The sequence below is a fragment of the Leopardus geoffroyi genome, chromosome A2 (genome assembly GCF_018350155.1).
Source record: "Leopardus geoffroyi isolate Oge1 chromosome A2, O.geoffroyi_Oge1_pat1.0, whole genome shotgun sequence".
Taxonomy (NCBI): Eukaryota; Metazoa; Chordata; class Mammalia; order Carnivora; family Felidae; genus Leopardus; species Leopardus geoffroyi.
In genome coordinates this window covers 77,656,973-77,682,817 of record NC_059331.1, presented here as the reverse complement: position 1 = coordinate 77,682,817, position 25,845 = coordinate 77,656,973, and the positions used below count along the sequence as shown (strand labels likewise).

The 25,845-nt window shown below is 36.8% G+C and overlaps 1 protein-coding gene and 1 long non-coding RNA gene across 3 annotated transcripts in view; one reads left to right on the top strand and one right to left on the bottom strand.

Annotated features, from left to right (window-relative positions):
* The window catches only part of COG5 (component of oligomeric golgi complex 5), a 320,495-nt gene that overhangs the window by 274,454 nt on the left and 20,196 nt on the right, over window positions 1-25,845 (bottom strand). For both annotated transcript variants that reach the window (XM_045494456.1, XM_045494455.1), the window contains exon 6: window positions 9,677-9,797. In XM_045494456.1, coding sequence (XP_045350412.1) covers window positions 9,677-9,797 — 121 coding nt within the window. The remainder of the gene's footprint in view (window positions 1-9,676; window positions 9,798-25,845) is intronic.
* Window positions 11,221-22,248, top strand: LOC123606309. Its single transcript, XR_006716222.1, has 3 exons — window positions 11,221-11,232; window positions 16,251-16,255; window positions 22,146-22,248. It is a non-coding gene; the product is annotated as an uncharacterized LOC123606309 (long non-coding RNA).

Here is a 25,845-nt window from a genome sequence, read left to right as displayed (position 1 = left end):
ATACACCTAGAAATGCTACTGTAACTTTGAAATGTATGAAAATACTCTGAAGTTTACAAAAAGTAAGTTGCTTATTTTGTCTGTATATAATCCAACTTCCTTGATACTGTGTGATAAAAGATAAAACCAATAAAATAGGATCATAGATGCTATGTGGTATCATCTGTCAAATATAAACTTTGGTAACATTAAATTCCATTAGTTAACAAAAAGAGGGATTATGTATAATTTTAAGATGCTTATCTCTTCAACAGGCAAACCCATACCTAAGCAGAAGTCCATTATTCTGAACATTTGGATTTGAGCACAGCATCACCCCGACCAGGTGGTAGCTGAATCCAGCCAGTCACGTATGTAAGTAATTTAGAGACCATCTAAATGTAACTTCTGAAAATGTTTATCATCACAGGTGATTACAATGTAAGGTGAAAAATGTATACTGAATTCTCCATGTTGAAGCTGTCACAAAAAACCTATACATGTATGAAATGCATTTAAGGAGTCACCTGAGACCTAATTTAATAGTTAAGTTATATGGCAGATGTACAAATTTTCCTACCAGAAGATAATTTTAATAAGCTTGAAATAATAAAATTTTCCAAAGTTGTCACCAACTACATCATCTTGTAGATACCTCAAGAAACATTCACCAGTTCAGTATTTATTGGTCACCTATTATGTGGCAAAGGTTATATAAATCATACTTGTCTCACCTGTGCATAAATCAGAAACATGTACCTGTAAGTACAGTCTTACTAGATTGGGAAAATATCACAGTTACAATAAAAACAGTACTGGATGAAACAAACTTCTATAATCTTTTCCTTCTACATTAAATATTTCACAAAACGGGGGCGCCTGGGCAGCTCAGTCAGTTGGGCATCTGACTTTGGCTCAGATCACCTCACAGCCTGAGGGTTCGAACCCCATGTCGGGCTCTGTGCTGACAGCTTGGAGCCTGGAGCCTACTTTGGATTCTGTGTCTCCCTCTCTCTCTGCCCCTGCCCAACTCATGCTCTGTCTCTCTCTGTCTCAAAAATAAACATTAAAAAAAAATTTTTTTGGTATTAATGTTTCACAGCTTGTGTAGTATTAATGTACCACACAATGTGGTATTAATGTATCACAGCTTAGCCACAAAATTATAAAACTCAGAAAACAGACCATAAGCAATAAAAATTAATTTCTACCATATCCAACTGTTTAATTACAACTTAATGCTTTCTTATACTTTTTTAAAAATCTTTAAAAGATAACTCAATAAAGCTTTAATACAGATGTCACTAACATGAGTTAACCAACAATCACAACATAAAATACATTCATTATATAAACACGGCATTTATTTATTTATTTATTTATTTATTTTTTATTTATTATCTTTTAGAGATTGAGAGAGTGAGCGTGCAACAGAGAGGAGCAGAGGGAGGAAGACAGAATCTTACACAGGCTCCACACTCAGGGCATGGAGCCCTAAGCAGGACCAGATCCCACAACCTTGGAATCATGACTTGAGCCATAATCAAGAGTTGGACACTCAACCCACTGAGCCACCCAGACGCCCTAAACACGGTGTATCTTAAATACGTTGTATCCTTTTTTTTTCTTTTTAAAGGACCCTGAGAGACCTACCAATGGCAGCAATGCCTTTCGTAAAGTAATTAAATGCTGCTATAGAGTTTGAGGAAAGGAGTAGAACACTAATGAGTAAGGCTTTGGAATCAGATTTTTACAGATATAACAAGTGTGGGACCTTAGGAACCACTAAAATATAAATTCTTATAAAAGGCAGAGGAGTTTATGTTTTGTTCATTGATGTATGTTTAATATCAAGAATAACACATGGTACACTCAGTAGGCATTCAATAAATACTGGCTTAATGAATTAATGAATTTATCTATGTCTTATATTGAGAGATTAACTGGAGCTTTTATCTTATTATTTCATGGAAGATGCAGATGAGCCAAAATGAGAAGGCTGTAAAGAGAAAAGACTGGTTTCTTCCATGGATGATGATAACAATAACAATATCATCATCATCATAATCATCATGTTTTATGCTTAGTTTCATATAAGTGCATAAATTAAACTTCCCAAACAGAAAAACTATATTTACTCATTTTTTTTTACCAGGTTCCTAACAAGCTACAGGGTTTATGTGTATTGAAACCTAATTGATAAATAAATAAATTATAAGCCATGATTTCACAAAAAAGACTAGAGAGGATCCATGAAATTCTAGTCTGGTTTTTTCGTTTGTTTTTTGAGAGAGACAGAGACAGAGAGTAGGGAAGGGACAGAGAGAGAGGGAGAGAAAGAGAATCCCAATCAGGCTCCTCATTGGCAGCGCAGAGCCTGACACAGGGCTTGAACTCACGAACCACGAGATCATGACCTAAGCCGAAATCAAGAGTTGGACACTGAACTGAATGAGCCACCCAGGAGCCCCTGCTTACTTTTTTATGTAAATTTTTTCCCCTTCAATCCCTTTATGTAGGATAAGTAAAAAACAATTAGGTAGTAAAAAAAATATAACTACCTAGAAAGAGTTATCATAAGACACAATATATAGGGTGTACATATATCATTTTTAAAACTAAAAAACTTTGAAAATATAGACTGGAACAAATGAGGAGACATTATATTTCTGTTTAGAGAGCATTGATACTATAAAAAGATACAAAGTTTATATTAACCTATAAATCTGAAGTATCTAAATACTAACAAGGTCATTTTAGTAAGTGGGATTAGTACAAAATCATTCTAAAATTCAAGAGACCAAATGCATGACTGAATTTTAGGCAACACTCAAACTCCCAATTCTTATCTGGAATATAACTGTACTCAGCATTGAGACAGAGTTTTAATTGGAAACAAAAACCTAATCAATTTTATGGTGTCCTACTTGGATAAAACTGTATAAAATAAATAGGGAAAGTCAACAACCTGAAGCATAAAAGAAGAAATAAAAACAAGAGTCAAGAGATTGGCAGTGACCAAAGAGAGGGTTCCCCATGACCCAAGACTTATTCAGCACTCCAGGTAAAGTAAAGCACATTATTAATGTGAAGATGTAATAAGCATCAGGCTTATCACACTTTGTGATAAATATCTTAATATCTTAACCATACAACCAGCTTCCCTTGACCTAACTCCAATTCTACCAACAAGTTTGTGATTACAAATTTATTTTTCCATTTAATCTGTCCAGGAAGAAAATTATATGTGTTCAGCCCAAAGAATAGCACATATCTCATTGTTAATTAATGAAGAGTGTTCTGGATTATAAACCAGTGTATTGTGAACTTGGTTACTTTGAAGGGAAAGATGAGCTTTAATTGGGATTTGCAGAATCAAGAACATTTTAAAAAGACAAGTTGTCTTTACAGTTTGTGAGAGCTCCAATCACCCCTACCCGTGTATGAATCCCATGTTCCATTTCTTCCCAAAAGCCGTGAAAAGAATGCCTATCGATGGGAGGAGGAGCAGGAGAAATCATGAATCGTCTCTGCCTCAAACGAAGACCCACAAAAACTGGGCTATTATAGGAACCCCTAAGGACCATCCCTTTTTATTGTTTCTGATCTGTTGTTTGTTCTTCTTATGTATTTTTGTAAGTCAAATTAATACCTTCTTTAAAACAAGTCAGATAATAAAATATCCATAACAATCATTAATTCAACTCTCACTGTTGGCAAAATAAAGTTTCTAAGCCAGAAAAAGTGAGAAAGAAATAAACCCTGAATGGTGGTAACTTCACAAGGTAAATATTGGCTCTTGGTAGTCATGACTCTCAAAAACGTGCAGTAAATCTTAAGATAATAAAGAGGTTCATTTTTTTTTTTAACTTTCAAAAGCAAGGATCGAATACAAATAAGGAGAAATAAAATGTAAGGAATCAAAATGAAAACACAAGTAGAGAGGAACTAGGTTCAAACTTTCTCAACAAGTCCAAGTAAACTAGTATACAAGAAAAGAACCATTTACCTAAATTCAAAATATAGATTACATCTTCCATGTTCTCTCTACATTTAAATATTCTAATCCAATAGTATTCAGCAGAATTTTAACATTTGATAACACTAAAGGGAAGAGTACACTAGATTCCTCACCAATGACCTTATAATTGATAGGTCAAGATGTCTATATCATGGGTAGACGACCTCATTAATATTCCCAAGGAGAAACTAGAAAGTGCTAATGTTGAGCACTTTCCGGTTTCACCGCTATAGCTTCAATTCAACATTGAAAAAGCACAAATGCATTCCACAGAATAAGGAAACCTGTTATTCAACCTGATCTCACTGTACTGATATTACAAGAACCTTTTCAATAGTTCTAAACTTAAGTGATTTCAAACACTAATTTTTAAAAAGGTGCCTTCCTCTGCCTCACAATGATAGCTTCCCAAACTGCTCAAAAAATTCTGAAAAGGGCTGCTTGGGTGGCTCAGTCAGTTAGGCCTACGACTTCAGCTCAGGTCATGATCTCAAGATAATGGGATCAAGCTCCACATCAGGCTCTGTGCTGGCAGTGCAGAGCCTGCTTGGGATTCTCTCTCTCCCTCTCTGTCTCTCCCCTGCTAGCTCACTCTCTCAAAAAAACACTTTTTTTAAATTCTGAAAAGGTATCAAGCTTATGAATTATGTAGAGACCCTGCTTTGATGGGCTAACAACAATTTAAAAAAAAATTGGTAACAGTATCAAAAATATGCTTTTAAGTATCTTATTTCACTCATGTTCCAAAAAATGTTACGAATTTGTAGTAAGGCCCATCTAAATCTGCATCTAGTCCAAAGACTCTTCTTGAAGAGAAGCCATAATTCAATATGATACAATTTAATCCTGAAACCTATATTAAGTAGTTTTTAAAACCATTAGATAATAGTCTGCATGAAAAGTTACAAGTATATCTGCACTAAAATCATTCTGCTTATTCTCTGTCAGCAAGACACTAACATAATTTTAATTTCCCTAATGCCTAATGATATTGAGAACCTTATACACCTAGCTGCCATCCACGTATCTTTTTTGGTGAAGTGTCTGTACAAATCTTTTGCCTATTTTTTAATCACATTGTCTGTGTTCCTACCATCGTTCAAGAGTTTGCTATATATTCTGGACATGAGTCCTTGATCAAGTACATATTTTGCATGTATTTTCTCCTTGTCAATGGCTTGCCTTTCCATTTTTCAAACAGTATCCTTCAAAGAACAAAAGTTGTAAATTTTGATAAAATCTAATTTATCAGTTTTTGTGTGTGTGAATTGTGCTTTGAGTGATTTATCTAAGAAATCATTTTCTAATTCAAAGTCACAAAAATGTTCTCTTGTGTTTCCTTCTAAATTTCCTATAGCTTTACGTTTTACATTTAGGGCTGTGATCCATCTTCAGTTAATTTGTTTTATATGAAGTGAGGTAGGAATACAAGTTCACTGTTTTGCATACGGATATCCAATCGTGCCAACACCATCTATTGAAAAGATTACCTCTTCTGTTGTTCATAGGAGTTTGGGTCTATTTCTGGCTCAACTATTTTGTTCCACTGATCTATTTGTCTATTGTTTTGTCTTGTTTACTATAAATTTTTGTAAGAAGTATTCAAATCAGGTAGCATTTATTCTCCAACTTTGTCGTCTTTTAAAAACGTTGTCTATCTGGATCCTTTGCATTTCCATATGATTTTTAAAATCAGCTTGTCAATTTCTAAATAAAAGCTTGCTGGAATTCAGATGATAATCATACTGGATTCATGTAGATCAATTTAGGGAAAATGGACATCTTAATAAACAGTATTAAGTCTTTCATTGCACGGACAGGGTTACTTTATTAATTTAGGTCTTCTTTTAATGTTCACAACATTTTCTAGTTCTCAGTCTATATAGGTCATAGGAATCTTTTGTCAAATTCAACCTAAGTGTTTCATACTTTTGATGCTATTATAAGTGCCATTTTTTGAATTTCAATTTCTAATTGCTTGTTAACAGTAAATTATATGGAAATAAAACTAATTTTTATAATAATCTTGTATCCTGAGATCTTGCTAAACTCCTTTAATAGTTCTAGCAAACTTTTTGTAAACTCAAAACAAGGTACCACTACATACCAATCAGAATGGCTAAAAATAACAAGACTTACTGTAACAAGTGTTGGCATGTGGAGGAAGCAGAATTTTCACACACTACTTGTAGGAATGTAAAATTTTACAGCTACTTTGAAAAATTTCTTAAACAGTTAAACACACGTCTACCATATGATCTAGCCATTCCGCTCCTACGTATTTATCAAAGAGAACTGAAAGCAATATGTCCATACAAAGATTTCTATATATGAATGTTTATGGCAGCTTGATTTCTAATAGCCAAAAACTAGAAACAACCCAAATTTCCCATCACCAGGTGAATGGATAAACCAACTGTGGGATAGCTATACGATGTAATTTTACTCAGAAATAAAAAGGAATGAGCTATTGATATATACAACAACATACATAAATCTCAAAGTTAAGCTCACTAAAAGAAGCCACAAAAACACAAGCTATGATTTCATTTATATAAAATTCTCTGAAGTGCCAAGTAATCTATAGTGACAGAAAGAAGTTCAATAAATGCCTGAGGAACAACTGCCAAGGGGCATGAGGAAACTTTTGACAGTGATAGTTATGTTCATTACCTTGATCCTGGTGATGTTTCCTGTCAAAACTTACCAAATTGCACATTTTCAATGCGTGCAGTTGATTGTATGTAACTTAGACTTCAATTTAGAAAAAGAAGAGGTACTAGTATAACTGTCCCCAGGTTCCAGAATATACTTTTTAAATTGATACGTAATTCACAAACCATAAAAATCCAGCCTTTTAAAGTCCACAACTCAGAGGCTTTTCTGCATATTGATGAGGTTGTGCAACAACCACTGTTTAATTCCAGGAGACTTTCATCACCACAAAGAGAAATCTGTATCCATTAGCAGTCACTCCACATTCCCTCTAGTCCCTCAAAATACAAAGAATTTCCAGATGACAATGAATTTCATCTGGTCTCTGCAATTCAACCCCCAAGACCTTTTAAGAGATTAGTTTTAAGTTAATTTCAATGGCCTGTAAACACTGCTACTCTTCATCATTTTATTCTTTCTAATGAGAATCAGAACCATACTGATACAGACAATAATAATTTCAGAGATGTTCCAATCATAAAATATCACTTAGTATATATGCGTAATTGTAATACTGATTGCCAAGTTATTACTTTCATTAAAATACTAATTCTAAATGTAGAAACTTTATCTTCCTCTTGGCTTCTCCTTATTATCAATGCCAGGGTTGGCCAAGACTGAGCTACCGTGGTGAACGATGAAAAGATGATGCCTTTGCAAATTCTGAATGGTACATAATCAGCAAAGCTTTAAAAAAAATTTAAATTAACACAACCCATTTTGAGAGAATTCCACCATGAACAATACTTTCTCAACAAATGCTCATCATTTAATATTTATAAAACTTTGGGTAAAGCCAATGCCTCATTGGAAGGATAATGGGTTTATGCTCTACATCGAACCAACTCAGAACATTATGATTGATACTTGTGTCTATTTTTTTAAAAAGAATCCATCACCATTTGTATTATAACATCTGTTGTCTCTAGAAAAAATGATAATCATAATCAAAATCTAGCAATTTTTTATAATGGAACAGTGTCAGTGATGACAAATATACATAATAAACCTTGAACTAATTTGTGCCTGTTTTTAATGATTCTATTATCCTACAGATTATTTTTGGAACAAAAAAATTAAATGTGATAAAGCAAAAATAAAAGCTGATACTAGAATTTTTACACTCCTACATTTAGCACATACTGTGGAAAAAAAATACCCAAGCGTTACTAATTGCTTAAAAATTAACTTTTTAATAGACTCTTAACTATTGAGAACAAACTGATGGTTATCAGAGGAGAAGTGGGGGAGGCAGGAAGAGGTAATAGGTGATGGGGATTAAGGAGCACTTTTCATGATGAGCACCAAGTGATATACTGATGTTAAATCACTGTACCATGTACCCGAAACTAACACTATGTTAACTGGAATTTAAAAACTTGAAAAAAAAATTTAATTTTAATAAACATTAACTTTTTAAACAATGTATTCCAAGCATATTAAATCACAAGTTAACTATATTTCTAATGATGTGCCTAAACAATGTATTCAGGCATTGAAAATTGAAATGTTGAAGTATGAAGAATGTTATATTTCTTTTGTAAAAAATATGGAATAAGCATTACAACATGACTATGCAATTGAAATATCAAAGATAGAAGATTTCAAAAATAACATGTAATGCCTATCTTTCTGATATTATTTTCAAAGCACACCACCAACAGTAAGTAGACTCTTGATATCTGAATTGGATATCATCAAAGACCTCTGAACCTACAAAGGTACAAAATCACTAAACACATCCACTTCAGAAAAATTACTGGGTGCCCAATGAAAAGAAGAAAATGACAAAGCCTCATTAAAATGCAGGTGTGAGTTCTACGTATACTCAGTACCTATTCAAAAATTTGCCTAAAATATTATGAACTATATCATCATGGACCTTGCAGCTTGTTAACAGTCCAAACCATGAATGTTAAACCCTTGAATATCAAAAGTCTGTTCTAAATGCCTGAGAAAAGAATGAGCATATGAAGAAATGAATTCAATAAATTTTCTAGGCATAATGCCAACACAAGATCTGTCACCTAAAAAACAGCATTTATTCTACAGAAATGAAAATTAAGTTCACATGAAAACCTGTACACAAATGTTTATAGTAGCTTTATTCATCATTACCAAAAACTAGAAACAACATAAATTTCCTTCAATCTGTCAACCAACCAACTGTGGTACAACCACACAGTGATATTCCAACAAACACCAAGTTACAAACTATGGTATATACAAAAATTTGGATGAATCTCAGGGATATTATGCTGAGTACAAAACACTAGCCTCAAAATGTCACATACTTTACTGTTTTTTTTTTTTTTTTAATATTCATTTTTTGACAGAAAGTGAGTGGGGGAGGGGCAGAGACAGAGGGAGACACAGAATGTGAAGTAGGCTCCAGGCTCTCAACTGACAGCACAGAGCTCGATGCAGGGCTTGAACTCACGGACCATGAGATCATGACATGAGCCGAAGTAGGACGCCCAACCGACTGAGCCACCCAGGCGCCCCTAAAATGTCACATACTTTATAATCCCATTTATTTAACATTCTCCTAAAAAGAAAACTAAACTGATGGAAAACTAATCAATGGTTGCCAAAGGGAGAGGGGGCAGGTGTGACTGTAAAGGGATAGCATGAGGGAATTTTGGGGGTGATGAAATTTATTCTTTATCATGACTGTGCTGGCGGTTACATGAATCTATACATGGATTAAAATTCACATGTATATACCAAAAAAAAAAAAAAAAGGCCAATTTTACCATACAAGAATTAAAAAACTAAGCCGCATTTCTAAGAAATCAACTAATTTTACTCATTTTGAAAAGTGTGACAAAGTTGTATATGGATAATTATTAAATAAATTTGTTCAATAATATTTGTTACGGGTGATAACAATAGTCAAAAAATCAAGTGACTGAAAAATCTTAAAAACTCTACTAACTTTTTAATCAAAAAAGAACTTACCAAGTTCATTAAGACTCTGAGCAGCTTTTGTTATCTCTCTGCTTCCCCCTTGCAGTTGTCCTTGGAGTCTCTTAGTGAGATACAGGATGCGAACTATTCTCCGAAGCAAATCACAGGCAACCTGCACAAATATCACAATGTTGAGTAAGTATAGTCAATCCATTAAGTTTTATTACTATTATCATGTGAATCTCTCCATTCTTTCCATATGCTAAAGATTCATTCATGTCTTTTGTTTCCTATCCATCAGAAACCTAAAAACTCACAAGGCTTAGAAAGCATCATTTTAAAATAAAACTCCCAATTTACCCCATAAGAAGAGAATGGGGAATGAGGTGCTATAAAACTCGGGAACTCTTCTCTGGATCCTTGAGCAGTTTTAGTCTCCAGGCCAGTGGTTCTCAGTCTTCATATTAAATTCAAATTCAAAAAATTCCAAAGCCAAGGCCATAGCCCTGGCCAATTAAATCAGAATCTCTAGAGGTGCATACTGAGCACCTGTCTTTTTTTTTTTTTTTTTTTAATGTTTATTTTTGAGAGGAGAGACAGACCATGAGCTGGGGAGAACCGGTGGGGGGGGGGGGGAGACACAGAATTTGAAGCAGGCTCCAGGCTCCAAGCTGTCAGCACAGAGCCCAACGCGGGGCTCAAACTCACGAACTGTGAGATCATGACCTGAGCTGAAGTCAGACGCTTAACCAACTGAACCACCCAGGTGCACCACCTGTATTTTTTTTTAAGTTTGTTTATTTTGAGAGATTGAGTGAGCATGAGTGGGTAAGGGGCAGAGAGAGAGAATCCAAGCAGGCTCATGCTGTCAGTGAGGACGTGAGGCTCCATTCCAAGAACCATGAGATCAGGACCCCAGCCTAAATCAAAAGTCAGACACCTAACAGACTGAGCTACCCAGGCACCCCTCATTATTTTTTTTAATATCCAATGTGCAACCAAGGTTGATAGCCACTGTGCTAGGACTGCTTAGCTTCCTACTACTGCCTCTTATTGTTTTCATCCTGGTTTCTCTTTTCTAGGTCCATAGGGGAACAAACATAACTTTTCCCAATTTCACCAGATCTTAAAGAATAAATATGCCCTACTTGAATTTTCTAATGTTTTTTAAATCACTAATAACAAATTATAAAAGAGAGTTATTAAAACAAAACAAAACAAAACAAAAAACTATCATATACATATACATTCACTTACTATTTCTTTTTCATTACCAGACCTAATGCTGGGTCTTTACATAACCAAGACTAAGACATGAAATGAAGACCCAAGTATTTCAGGACACTTTATTACAGAAGCTGGCTCCAGAGCAATTGCCCAAGGGAGAGACAGGAGAGGGAAGACTGATGGAATAGTAGATATGTAGTGACCTTTAGCATCAGTAGCGATAATGAAGAGAGACAGTCGATGCTGCCACATCACCACCATCTTTATGACCCTCAAGCTGGTTGAGAAGAACATCTCCCATCTAAGGAGGAAAATCTTAACTGGAGGCAATAAGAATTAAAAGCACTAGGAAAACAGCTGAGACTCCAGCTATAAACACTGTTTTCTGAATGAAACACACACACCCCAGAACCACACACATACCCACACAACATACAAAGACACACAAACATATAATCAAAAGCATAATGCTTACAAACATGTAAGTCAAAGGCAACCAATTATTAAACCTGTTTACCTGAATGCTTTTCTCAGTAACTTTAGTCTAAAGTAATTATAATGATAAAAGAATGCCAAATAAGAATGTCCCTGGGGGCCCCTGGGTAGCTCAGTAAGCCTCCAACATCAGGTCAGGTCATGATCTCACCTTTCCTGAGTTCGAGCCCTGTGTTGGACTCTGTGCTGACAGCACAGAGCCTGCTTGGGATCCTCTGTGCCCATATCTCTCTCAGCCCCTCCCGCACTCACTTCTGTGCATGCATACAGGCACACCTTCTCTCTCAAACATTAAAAAAATAAAATGTGTCCCTAGAAACTAGAAGATTTGCGCATCTTTATCTTTTAATTAAATTTTATTTATATTCTGAATAAGTAATATAAGCACATAATTCAAGATGCAAAATTTAAAAAGTCACCTTCTTATCTCTATGTCCCAAATATGCACTTACCAAAAACAACCACTTATCAGTTTTTTCTTGCTTTTCAGAAGAGCATTTTTAAATGAACCATCTGGAATGCAGTATCCCTAATAATCATTCCTCTGGGATTCCAAATACTTCATGAGGAGAAATACCAGATCTTACTTTAGTCTAATCACCTAGAATCCCCCAGTACCTATCCCATAAAGGATATGCCCTCACACATGAAATCTTTGAGCTTATTTCTAATGCTTTTATTTTTAACCATACTTAATCTGTCACCAACTCTTATTGACCATTCTTCTGTTGCATAACCCAAAAGTTACATTACCTCTGGTCCTACAAGCATAACCTAATCCAAATCTTTACCACCTTCACCTTCACAATGTGGTCTACCAACCAGCTTTCCAGTCTCTTAACTGAAATCCATCCTGCTAGATTTAGCTTCTTAGAAACAGTTTTCAGCACTCCAGTCCCCTTTTTAATAAACTTCAATGGCTCTCTACTAACAGATTATGTTGAATCTTCTCACAACAGCATTTAATAAAATCCTCAGTCAAGAAGTCTTAGATAATCTATAAGGCATCAACTGTCAGCATTTCCTAATATAGTTGCCTCCAGTCCAGACAATTTCCCTTCCTTATTTTTTATGTGGGACTTTTATAATCAAATACAATACCAACATATTATCAGCACTAAAAAGAACTGAGATACCAAGCCATGAAAAGACATAGAGTAATGTCATATCAGTTAAGTGAAAGAAGCTAATCTAAAAAGGCTATAAGTATCATTTCAACTACCTAAAATTCTGTAAAAGACAAAACTATGGAGAAAAGAAAAAGATCAGTGGCTGCCAAAGTTTAGAAGACTGACTACACAGAGTACACAAGATTTTTAGGGCACTGAAAATGCTCTGTATAAACACTATAATGATGGATATATGTCACTATACATTTATTCAAACCCACTGAATGTACACCAAGAGTGAACCCAGATGTAAATTATGGACTCTGGGAGATAATGATATGTCACTATAGGTTCAACAATTTTAACAAATGTACTACTCTGGTGGGGGATGGTGATTAAGGGGGAGGCATGCATGTTTAGGGGCATGTTTAGGAGATACCTCTATCTTTCTCTTACTTTTTTTTTTAACTGTATTTATTTGAGAGAGTGAGAAAGCGTACCCAAGCAGAGGAGGGGCAGTGAGAGAGGGAAACCAGGCAGGTTCCGGGCTGTCAGCACAGAGCCTGACACGGGGCTCGATCTCACCAACTGTGAGATCACGACCTGAGCTGAAATCAAGAGTCGGACACTTAACCAAATGAGCCACCCAGGAGCCCTGTTCCTCTTGCTTTTGCTGTGAACCTGCAACTGCTCTATAAAATAGTGCTTAAAATAAATACAGATATTACAAACACAGAAAACCATACACAGAAATTACAGCTAAATGAACCTGGAACCACCATGCAGATCAGAAGACAGGACCATGGAAACGACTACAGAAGCCCTCTAGGTACCCTATCCCAATCATGACACCTTCGATCCATTGCCCTCTACTCTCCCATCCCAGCCAAGAGAAATCACTACTCTGGCTTTTGGGATAATCACTTCCTTGCTTTTCTTTGTGCTTTTATTACTGAAGTATATTTATCTATACACTAGCTTATATGCTATAGTTTAAACTTGCCCTTTTTTAAAATCTATATAGGTTCCCTCACCATCTTATTTTTTTCTTTGCAATCTGCTAAATATATTCAATCATCTGTCCTATACATTTTCCCACAGACTGGGTTTTGTTGAGAGCATTCCCACAGTGCAGTTTAACACGTTCTTCTGTCTTCCATATTTCCCGTACATCAGTAGATGGATGTAGGCAGCTTCATCAAACTCAACCGTAATATCTTAGGCAAAATCATTCCTTACGTAGTGGTGCATGTGCAACACATGTATGATTTTTCTCTGTGTTGTTAGTCAGTGATATTCAATGTGAAAATCCATTAAAACATAGAGATTATTCCAAATCCATCATTTTGCCTTTATTAGCATATAAAATTTCTAACTTTATCCCACCTACTATTTGTTTACCTGGTGGCACTGTTCATACAAAAAAAAATAAAAATACTTGATTCTTTCTCATGCTTTATCAGTTTTAAAAATTAGACTGCTTCCCTGCTCTTTGAGGAGGACAGGGTCACAACTCCAGGGGAGCTCTGGAGGCCCCACTCCTGCTCCTGCCTCACTGCTGTTCATTCTCGCCAAGGAACAAGTAGGTCAGGAAGCCACGCCACAGCCATGACTTTTAAAGACACCAGGAAGACACCCGGGGAACCAGAGGTGGCAATTTGCCCAATTAGAATTACACTAGGGGTACCTGAGTGGCTCAGTCAGTTGAGAGTCAGACTTCAGCTTAGGTCATGATCTTGCAGTTTGTGAGTTCGAGCCCCTCATCAGGCTCCGTGCTGACAGCTTGGAGCCTGGAGCCTACTAACCAGGCACAACGTGCAATCTTTGGAGAAGTTATGTGCTGACTTCGTCAGAGGCACAAAGGAAAAGAATCTCAAAGTGAAAGGATAGTTTGGATACCTACCAAGACTCAAAATCACTGCAAGAAAAACTCCCTGTGGTAAAGATTCTAAGACTTGGGATCATTTTCAGATGACGATCATTGAAATGAGGCAAGTCATTGATTTGCACAGTCCTTCTGAGATTGTTAAACAGATTACTTCCATCAGTATTGAGCCAGGAGTTGAGGCTGAAGTCACTATTGCAGATGCTTAAATCAACTTTTTAATAAATTATCAATTGTTTAAAAAAAAAAAGATTACTTTCCCTATACCCACCAAAGATGAACAATTAGTGGGGTGTTTGTTTGTTTCAGCTATCAATATGAACACAGAGATTTAACCATAATAAAGGATACCAATCCACTGTAGCTTTTATCCTTGCAGAGGCTCGCTTTGTCCCTCTGTGGCCACTGCGAGCCTCTCAGGCTGACCAACTGTACCAATTTGCCTGAGACAGAAGTTTCCCAGAACCCTGGATTTTCTGTGCTAAAACTAGTATAGTTGGTCACCCCAGAGGCTTTGCAAAATCCTTTCGTTATGATTCATGTTAGCAGTGGTTGATAGCTTTTTTAAAAAATTTTAATGTTTATTTATTTTTGAGAGGGAGACAGAGTGTGAGTGGGGGAGGAGCAGAGAGACAGGGAGACACAGAATCTGAAGCAGGCTCCAGGCTCTGAGCTGTCAGCACAGAGCCTGATGTGGGGCTCGAACTCACGAACCATGAGATCATGACCTGAGCTGAAGTCGGACACTTACCGACTGAGCCACCCAGGAGCCCTGGTTGATAGCTTCTTTGATATACAGTACAAAAATATTCCAGCATCATTTTATGTATTTCAACCCCACCTGGAATCAAAGATTTATCAAGGAAGCCCTGGTTTCCTTTAGAGGTCAACAGCTTTTCAAGAACACATTCTGGAAACTAAACTTGCTCATTTCTGTGACTTTTCAGCAGACATAGATAGGAAATGTCACAATCAAAACATCACATATTCATTGCCTTATTCCATAATATACACAAAACATTCTCAGATTAATATTATACGTATCTATGTACAAAAATATGTACATACATAATGTATATATAAAAATAAAATTAAAATCCCTCATGAATTTATACTGATAATTCCAATTAATGGGGCACCTGGGTGGTTCAGTCAATTAAACGTCTGACTTTGGCTCAGGTCATGATCTCAGTTTGTGGGTTTGAGCCCTGCATCAGGCTCTGTGCTGACAGCTCAGAACCTGGAGCCTGCTTCAGATTCTGTGTCTCCCTCTCTCTCTGCCCCTCCCCTGCTCGTGCTCTCTCAAAAAAATAAACAGTAAAAAAAAATTTTTTTTTTAAATCAGGAGCACAGGGCATTTGCTTAATCTTCTAACTTACATCTGTACATTGTTTCTTCCACACGGATACTTCTAGCTCTCAAAGATGTAAGACATAACAGAATTAGAATAATTTAACATTATCCATTTGCTTTGCTGCACAACATACAGAAAACATGATCTCAATACACAACCAACGACACAAATATGATAGCTGAAGACAGTTCTTAAAACCTGTTTTGCACATGCGCTCCCTACATTTTTTCTTACAATTTTTATTTATCAAAACATACAGCCATGACATACTATACTCCCATTAATAGCCTTCATTTAATATTAGCTCCTATGCTCATCACCTGTCTTATGTTGGTATTTCTCTAGTCATTCTGATTGTCTCAAACACACTATCAGATTCCTAAGGAAAGAGGGGAACAATCTTCCCTGCATTTGTATGTGGATGGCTATCTCTATACTTGAAAAATCAGTTTGGCAGGTCTACCAATTACCTATCACTGCACCAAAAACCAGTTCAAAACTTAGTGGTTTAAAATGATTTCTTATGTCTCACAATTCTGTGGGTCAGGAATTTAGGCAGGGTTCAAATGCTGCATGTGGTATCAGCTGCGATTACTCAGTTGCTGCACCCAGCTAGCAATGAGGCTGGTTTGGAGAGTACTAGAAGGCTTCACTCAAATGTCTGACGTCTTAGGCTTCTGTACCTATCGTCTCTGCATGTTTGCCTCCAGCTGCCTCTCAGCACAGTGGTCTCCTGTAGTGGGATGTCTTACTGGCTTTCCCCAAGCAGAAACAGAAGCTGCTGCGCCCCCTGGAGGCTAGATCTAGAACTAACACAAAAACACTCCCACTGCACACGTTTTTTAGTTTTGCTCTAGTAGCTGCTGTTTTTACAGTATTTGGGGACACTGGCATTTTATGTTGCTGTTATCTTCCCTCTTCCTTCCTTCCTGGCATATTCGCTTTTTTGGCAGATAATTACACAGCCAGTTAAACAAGTCATCATCTATACAAGTAGATCAAATTTTTAACAGGACCCTACTGAAGTATATGAAAACCATGTACCGATAAAACATAAGCACACAGAGAAAATGTTTGTCAGATGATTTCTTCCTTCTTAGTTTGAACATTTTCTTAAACTTTCTTACTTATATAATTTCAAAGTTAAAAATTTTAATTAAAAACTTTCCAGTGAAAAGCTAATATATGTGTATGACTTAAAAAATTAAAAAGTAAAACGATAAAAAGTTAAAAAAAATAAATTGAAAAGATAAAAATGTTATATAATAGGTATGTGAATTATATCTCAACAAAGCTGTCATACTGAAAGTTAAAAAAACTCATTTTCTTATATAATTTTAAAATTTTAAAAATTTAAATACTCTATGTAAGAGATAATAAGCTCTTCAAAATTTCTTTCTGAAAAACTCTGAAGCAGTTCATAAGCTAACAATGTTACTAAAATGAGCTAAGATGGATGATTCTTGGGGTGATAATTAAATTCAACTCATGTATTCATGTATACAGATGAAGTCAGAAGCCTCTGTTTGGAGAAAGAAAAGGCTTCTGTAAAGAGTGAAATGGGGATAAAAAGCAAAGGGAATTAAATGTAAGTAAAAGTACTTTCTCCTAATTGACAGAACAATCATAGTGATTTTATGTTCAAGGCAGAAACAACTTTGTAGCTCTTTCTTTGTTGCTTTCTTATACCACATGCATTTAAATGAATTAGGAGCTCAAGGAATAAAAAGATTAAACAGGAACATTAAAGTTTCCCCAATGTTCAAAACAGAAATGACCAAAGTGAACAGAAAATGGTTAAAACATAATAAGCTTCCAAAGAGGGCTTACATTTCAAAATAGTTTTTATTTATTTATTTTTTATTTTAGAGAGTGCACAAGGTAGGGGAAGGGGGGAGAAAGATGGGAGGGGGAGACAGAGAGAGAGAGAGGGAGGGAGGGAGGGAGGGAGGGAGAATCCCAAGCAGGCTCCATGTCCAGTGCAGAGCCTGACCTGGGCCCAATCCTATGACCCTGGGATCATGACCAGAGCCAAATTTAAGAGTCATATGCTCAACTGAGCCACCCAGGCGCCCCAGACTTCAAAATAGTTCTAAAGACAACAAATTTCTAAGATGAATTTCCTTCCTAAGGTAAGCCTGCATATGAGTTAATCCCAGAAAAATTAAATACTGGAAATAAAGATACCAAAATGTACATAGCGTATTTTTCTTTACTTTCCCTTCCTTTCTTCCTTTGTAATGTTTTGGCCAAAGGTATTCAACTTAGTTGTCCTTCTTGTATAGTATTTTTTTACAGTAAGGGTGCAGAAAATTAGGGCTAATATTTAATAACAGTAATAAAAATAAAGTGTTTATCTTATTTTTTAATTGTTTATGTTTATTTTTGAGAGAGACAGAGGGCGAGTGGAGGAGGGGCAGAGAGAGAGAGGAGACACAGGATCAGAAGCAGGCTCCAGGCTCTGAGCTGTCTGCACAGAGTCGATGCAGGGCTCGAACTCACGAACTGTTCAGATCATGACTTGAGCCCAAGTCAGCACTTAACCAAATGAGCCACCCAGGCACCCCTAAAGTGTTTATCTCAAACACAAAAATCCTGACCTCTCATGCTTCTGTAACCATAAAAAATAAAAACATTCGGGGTGCCTGGGTGGCTCAGTCGGTTAAGCGTCCAACTTTGGCTCAGGTCATGATCTCACGGTTCGTGGGTTTGAGGCCTGCATCTCGCTCTGTGCTGACAGCTCAGAGCCAGGAGCCTGCTTCAGATTCTGTGTCTCCCTCTCTCTCTCTGCCCTTCCCCTGCTCACACTCTGTCTCTCTCTCAAAATATAAACATTAAAAAAAAAAAATCTAGATTAAAAGAAATAAAATAAAAAGTAAAAACATTATGAAAGAGTTCTGTATTTTAGAGCTGGAAGAGAATGTACAGATCCACTCTAAACTTTCATCATAAAAAAAATGCACCACCATTACTACCACAACAAAAATGGTAATCACCTAAGGTAAAGGATGGATTAGCCAACCTTATTGTGGTAATCATCTCACAACATATGCATGTTATCAAATCATCACGTTATACACTTTAAACTTACACAGTGTTATATGTCAATTATATCTCAATAAAACTGGGGTCAAAAGACACTAAAGTTCACTAACTATCGTGTGGCTGGGTGATGAAGACTAGCAGTCAGGCCTCCTAACTTCTAGTCCACTACACTTCATCTGTACTTAACAAAGCCGAGTGTGTTCTTGATTTTTACCTCCAGCTAGCTTCTGGAACACAGGAACTAGATTATCTAGCTTTTTTATATATTCTACAGAATCAAAAGCAAAGAATACTAAATTTAGAGAAAGAAATCTTCTTTCACAGTCTTAACACTGCTGCACAATGGCTCCAGCAAGTAACTTTCAGAACCTCGGTTTATTTGTCCATAAAATGATGAGATACACAACTTTTTTTTTTTTTTTTAATGTTTATTTATCTGTGAGAGAGAGAGACAGAGAGAGAGCAAGGGACAGACAGAGAAAAAGGGAGACAGAATCTGAAGCAGGCTCCAGGCTCTGAACTATCAGCACAGAGCCCGACACAGGCCCCTAACTCACCAACCGTGAGATTATGACCTGAGAGCGGAAGTCGGGCACTTAACCGACTGAGCCACCCATGTACCCTGAGATATGTAACTTCTAAACACAACTATTGTAACAGTCAAATGATTCAGAATACTTTAAAGTTTTCATTCATTATAAAATCCTGCATAAACATGAAATTTTCTTTATCACTTATAGCTAGCTAAGAGACAAACATAAATAGGTTCTTAAAACTTACTGCCCAAAGAGTGTATTAACCACAGGGGAAAAAAAGAAATGCATGATTCTGACAGGTTTAAGATCTGGAATCAAAAGCAAGGATTTTAATAGAAAAATTAAATTTTAATTCATTGCCTAAAATTACACATAAATCTACCATCCTTACATGTTAGTCTTTTCCTTCATAAGAAAAAAAAAAAATTTCCCTAAACATGCCATGATTTTGAGTCCACAATGAGAAAGTTATCCTAAAAAGCGATATTTAAATTCCAACTTAACTATAAGGAAGTACTGTTCTAACATATATTTTAACATTCAAGTAAAACATGAACTCACAGGAGAGAACTCTTAAGAGTGTTCGGGGTACTGATAGTACCCCTACTCCTTCAGGAAAGTAGCTTGGGCAGGTCCTTACACAACGTTCACCAAATTTCAGGTCACATGACCTTGTGACTTTAGCCGTAACTGATTAGATTCAGGGAAACAGTGTTAGGTCAATAGAAACCACATCAGGTCTGTCACTAGTAGCATTGTTGTGAACGAGAACTGCCCAAAATTATTATTAGCAGTCACCGTTCACTTTAGGAAAGTGGCAATAAGCAGAAACCCTGAGACAAAAGCAGCTAGGGTGAGAAGAAACAATGAGCCAATGAAAAGGAGGATGAGAGTTAACCCACGGTGGCAGCAAGAAAAAAGTAGCAGATAGAGAGCTGCAAACGCACAGAGCCTGAGTCACAGAAATGTGTAAATGTTAGCATGCTATTATAGGCGAAGCCATATCTCACTGTGCATGCAGGCCCCACCATGCCAGGATTCCTCTTTGGCTGTTAGGACAGGTTCCCAAGCATCCTCACTGCCCCACATGCTGTAAGTAGCTATCAGTGAAATAACCTTAAAGTATCTCTTCTCTATATGAAAAAGACTAACACATCCACACTCTTCTCACATGCTCTATTTTTCAAGTTGTTACAGGACAGATGTAGCAGTACATTAAAAAGAATTTTTTTAGTACCATACATGTTTTGTTCAGTAACATATGCTATGTACTTAGAAAAAACATTACAGCTGGAGCATAGACTAAGGAAAAAATCATTTTACTCATTTCTTAAATATTTAAATATCTGGTATATAAATAACACTATGCTAAGGCTAGAGATTCAAATATTAACACATATATCACAGCCCTTAAGGAGCTCAGTCTTACAGAAGAGTATGAGGAAAGTAAAAGGCATGCAGAAAAAAACTATAATGGAAGTATGCATAGGATACTAAAGGAACAAAAAAATGAGAAAGAAATATTCTGCCTTGCCAGAAGAAAGGCAGGAGAGGTCCTCACAAAAGAATGACACATCAGTGAGAATGTAGTGAATGACAAGAATATTCTGAGTTAGAGAAGAAAGAAAATGTGCAAAGGAATGAATGAGAAAAATTCTAGCAAAAGGCAAAATTGATGAAGGCAAGCATGAAGGGGTTTACATGCCATATTAAGGATTGACACTTCATTCTATTTCTTGTTAAGAAACCAGTGAATAATTTTATCAGGAGAATAAAATAACCTGATATTTGTTTGTTTGTTTCTTAAAGTTTACTTACTTATTTTTAAAGAATGCGAGCAGGGGGGCGCGAGGGGGGCGCGAGGGGGGCGCGAGGGGGGCGCGACTGAGCCACCCAGGTGCCCCTGATGTTTGCTTTATTAAAAAAGATGAGGATAGGGGCGCCTGGGTGGCGCAGTCGGTTAAGCGTCCGACTTCAGCCAGGTCAGATCTCGCGGTCCGTGAGTTCGAGCCCCGCGTCGGGCTCTGGGCTGATGGCTCAGAGCCTGGAGCCTGTTTCCGATTCTGTGTCTCCCTCTCTCTCTGCCCCTCCCCCGTTCATGCTCTGTCTCTCTCTGTCCCAAAAATAAATAAACGTTGAAAAAAAAAAAAGATGAGGAGCACCTGGGGGGCTCAGTGGGGTAAACATCCAACTTCAGCTCAGGTCATGATCTCATGGTTCATGAGTTCAAGCCTCACATCGGGCTCTGTGCTGAAAGTACAGAGCCTGCTTGGGATTCACGCATGCGTTCTCTCTCTCTCTCTCTCTCTCTCTCTCTCTCTGCCCCTTCCCTGCTCTTTCTCTCTCTCAAAATAAATTAAAAAAAAAAAAAAAAGATGAAACATGGGAGTTTTCTATTTTCAGTATGGCAGACCAAGTTGTTAGCTTACCACTGAAAACAACTAAAAATGTTATATGCCATGTAAAAATGTCTGAAAAGCATCTTAAAATGAGACTACAAATAGGAATACCAAGTTAAAGTGAAGCACAGGAGAATCCAGAGAGAAAAGAAGCAAATCTGCTTTTAATCTGAGAACATTTGCTAATCTTAGAAAACTACAACCTACAAGTGGTAGAGGGGCAGAGAGAGAGGGAGACAGAGACAATGTGAAGCAGGCTCCAGGCCCTGAGCTGTCATCACAGAGCCCGACGCAGGGCTCCAACTCACAAATTATGAGATCATGACCGAGCCAAAGTCGGATGCTTAACCAACTGAGCCACCCAGGCAGCCCCCCTATCTCCTTTATATATTCACCAATTGATGGACATTTTCAGGATACGGACAGCCATATCCTGGCTATTGCAAATAATGTTACTAAAAACACAGGAGTGCAGGTATCCCTCTGAATTAACATTTTCGTATTCTTTGGGTAAATACCCAGTAGTGCAATTGCTGAATTATAGAGTTAATTCTATTTTTAATTTCTTAAGAACTCTCCATACTGTTTTCAACAGTGGCTGTACCCGTTTGCATTCCCACCAACACTGATGGTTACCAGAGGGGGTGGAGGTGGGAGGTGGGGTTAAACAGGCCATGGGGATTAAGGAGTGCACTTGTTGTGATGAGCACCAGTTAATGTATGGAGTTGTTCAATCACTATAATGTACACCTGAAACTAATATAACACTGTATAAAAATGAATAAGATGATTTAAAAAATGGCCAATAGGCACAATAAAAGATGCTCAATATCTTTAGTCAGTAGGGAAATTCAAATCAAAACAACAAGGTACCACTCCATACCCAATCAGATGGCTATATTAAAAAGAAAAGAAGTATTGGCAAGAAATAAAGAAATTGAAACTTTCATACATTGATGGTAAGAATGGAAAATGGTACAGCTGCTTTGGAAAACAGTCTGGCATTCTTCAAAATAAGTTTCTTTTTCCAGAGACTGAGATATAATTGACATATATTACTGTATAAGTTTGAGTTTGTACCATATTAATTTCATACATCAAAATGTTAAACAGAATTAGCATATGACCTATCATAAATATTCTCAAGTAAACACCCAAGATATTGAAAAATTTCCACACAAAAACTTGTACAAAAATATTCATAACAGCTGTTAATCATCATAGTCAAAAAGTGGAAATAACCCAAATATTCATCAAGCAACAGGAAAACAAATTGAATGGATAAACAAAAATGCGGTATATCCATACAATGTAGTATTATTTGGTCATAAAAAGGAAAGAAGTATTGAAACATACTACAAGAGGAACCTTGAAAGCATTATGCTGAATGAAAGAAGCCAGACAAAAAAAATGCCACACAATGTATGATACATTTGTATGAAATGTCCACCACAGGCAACTCCATAGAGACATACGGCATATTAGAAAGTTGGTGGGGGAATAAGTAAGAGGGAGTGACTACTAATGGGCATCAAGTTTTTCTTCGGGATAATGAAAATCTTTTGACGTTAGATGTGCTGGTTGCACAACCCTGTGACTGCAGTAAAAACTACTCATTTTACACTTAAAAATACAGTTTAAAGTGGTAAATTTTATAGCATATGACCTACAACTCAGTTTTTAAAACTGGAAGTAACTTCTAACATGATGGGATGACAGGCTGGATTTACACTCCCATGGTGAACAACTAGAAAGCTGAACAAAATGCATGAAATCATTTTCAGACACGGAACAGACAGCACAGAACTATCATCCCCAGGATTAACAAAATGAATGAACTTGGGACAGCTGGCTGGCTCAGTCGGTGCAGCATGTGACTCTTGATCCAGAGGTTGTGGGTTTGAACCCCATGTTGGATACAGAGATTAATTAAAAATAAAATCTTTCAGGGGTACCTTGGTGGTTCAGTCAGTTGAGTATCTGACTTCAGGTCAGGTCATGATATCATGGTTCATGAGTTGGAGACCCACATTGGGATTGCTGCTGTCAGCCTGTCAGTACAGAGCCCGCTTTGGAGCCTCTGTCCTCCTCCCCGCCCCCCACCCCCCCGCCCTTTCCCGGCTCACCCTCTCTCTCAAAAGAAGAAAAAAGAAAATGGTTTAGAAAAAGAAAAAAATAGGAAGAAAATGAACTTAACTACCCTAGTTTACTGCTGAGAGACAATTTTCAGGCCCCAGCAAAGGGAAAGGAAAGAGAAACAGAACATGACGGTCTCTCTACAATGAGAAAACAGAGATGTGACTTCAGGAGAACCAAAAAGGCTAGAGTTTATGGACAGAAACTGGACAGGAAGGAGAGGTTGTGGATATCTGCAGAAGACGGACTCAAGCACCAACATGTACATATGTAGGAGAAAACTCAGGGAAAGAATTACTGAAACATCTTCACAGAGCCCACAGCATTAAGACCTAGCAGTGAATAATTAGGGCTAACATATAAACTAGTCCCAGACTAAAGGCTGCTCTGGACCTGCTCTAACAAAGAATTAAAACCAGTTCTCACTTACCAGGCACGTGAATAAGTGAAAAAATAAAACCCATAACAAGAAGAAAGGTCAATCAATAATGATTGATGAAGAAATAATGAAGACTGAAATACTAAAATACCTATTCTAAATATACCTATATGTTCAGGGCACCTTGGTGGCTGAGTCCTGATTTCAGCTCAGGTCATGATTTCATGGTCCTGAGATCAAGCCCATGTCAGGCTCTCCGCTGGGTGAGAAGCCTGCTTAAGATTCTCTCCCCCCCCACTATATCTCAGAATGAATAAACATTAAAAAAAATATTTTAATATACTCTGTATGTTCAAAAGAAAACAAACTTCATTATAGAAAGGAAAGATATAAAAAGACAAAAACATTAGAGATTAAAAAATACATTATGTAAAATAGAAAACACAGGATGGAAGTAACAACAGATTAGACATTTCAGAAAAATGTAAACTTATAAATAATTTCAGGTATATTAAATACCAAAACATATGACACAGAGCAATATAGAAGATCTTCATGACCCCAGGGTAGGGAATGTTCTCTTAAGACAGAAAAACACTAACCCTAAAAGAAAAAAATGGTAAATTTTACTTCTATCCATCCAGATATTATCAATAAAGAAAAAAAAAAAACACAAAGGGATATTTGAAACATACAATAGAGGACACATCTCAGGTATTCAGCCTCTTTAGTAATTAATTCCCTGAAAAATGCACCGAAATATTGGCAAAAATTAGCAAGTCTGACAACAATAAATGTTGGCAATGATACAAACTAATACCAACTCTATACTGTCAGTGTGCAGGACAGAATTATGTGGGAAAATAGTTGGACTTTACATAATAAAGCTAACGATCAAAAATCCTATAGCCCTAGCAATCCCATTCCTAGGATATACCTAGGCCAACAAGCATATGGAAAGATGCTCAACATCACTCATCATAGGAGAAATACAAATCAAAACCACTAAGAGATATCACCTCTTACCAACTAGCATGGCTGATATCAAAAGAACAGAAAATAACAAGCGCTGACAAAGATGCAGAAAAGTTGGAAACCTTGGGCACTACTGGTGGGAATGCAGAATGGTTTCAGCCACTAATGAAAACAGTATGGAGGATCCAAAAAATTTAAAAACAGAATTACCCATATGATCTGGTATCTCCCAAGCAACTCAAAGCAGGATGGATCTCAAGAGATATTTGCACACCCATGTTCACTGCAGCACTCTTCATAACAGCCAAGAGGGGAAGCAACCCTAACGTTGCTTCAATGGATTCATGAAAAAAGAAAATGTGGTATATCCATACAATAGAATATTATGCAGTCTTACAGAAGGAAATCCTTCTTTAGTACATGTACTCAAATACAGGTGAACCTCAAGGATATTATGCTAAATGAAATAAACCAAAAGGACAAATACTATATGCTCTGCTAATATGAAATAGCTAAATAGTCAAAATCACAGAGACAGAAAGCAGAAAGGTAGGTGCCAATAAGGAAGACAGGAGGGAGAAAGAGAAATTCACACTTAGGGCATAAAGAGTTTCAGTTTTGTAAGATGAGAAAGTTCTGGAGGTCTGTTACACAACAATATGAATATGGTTAGCAGTACA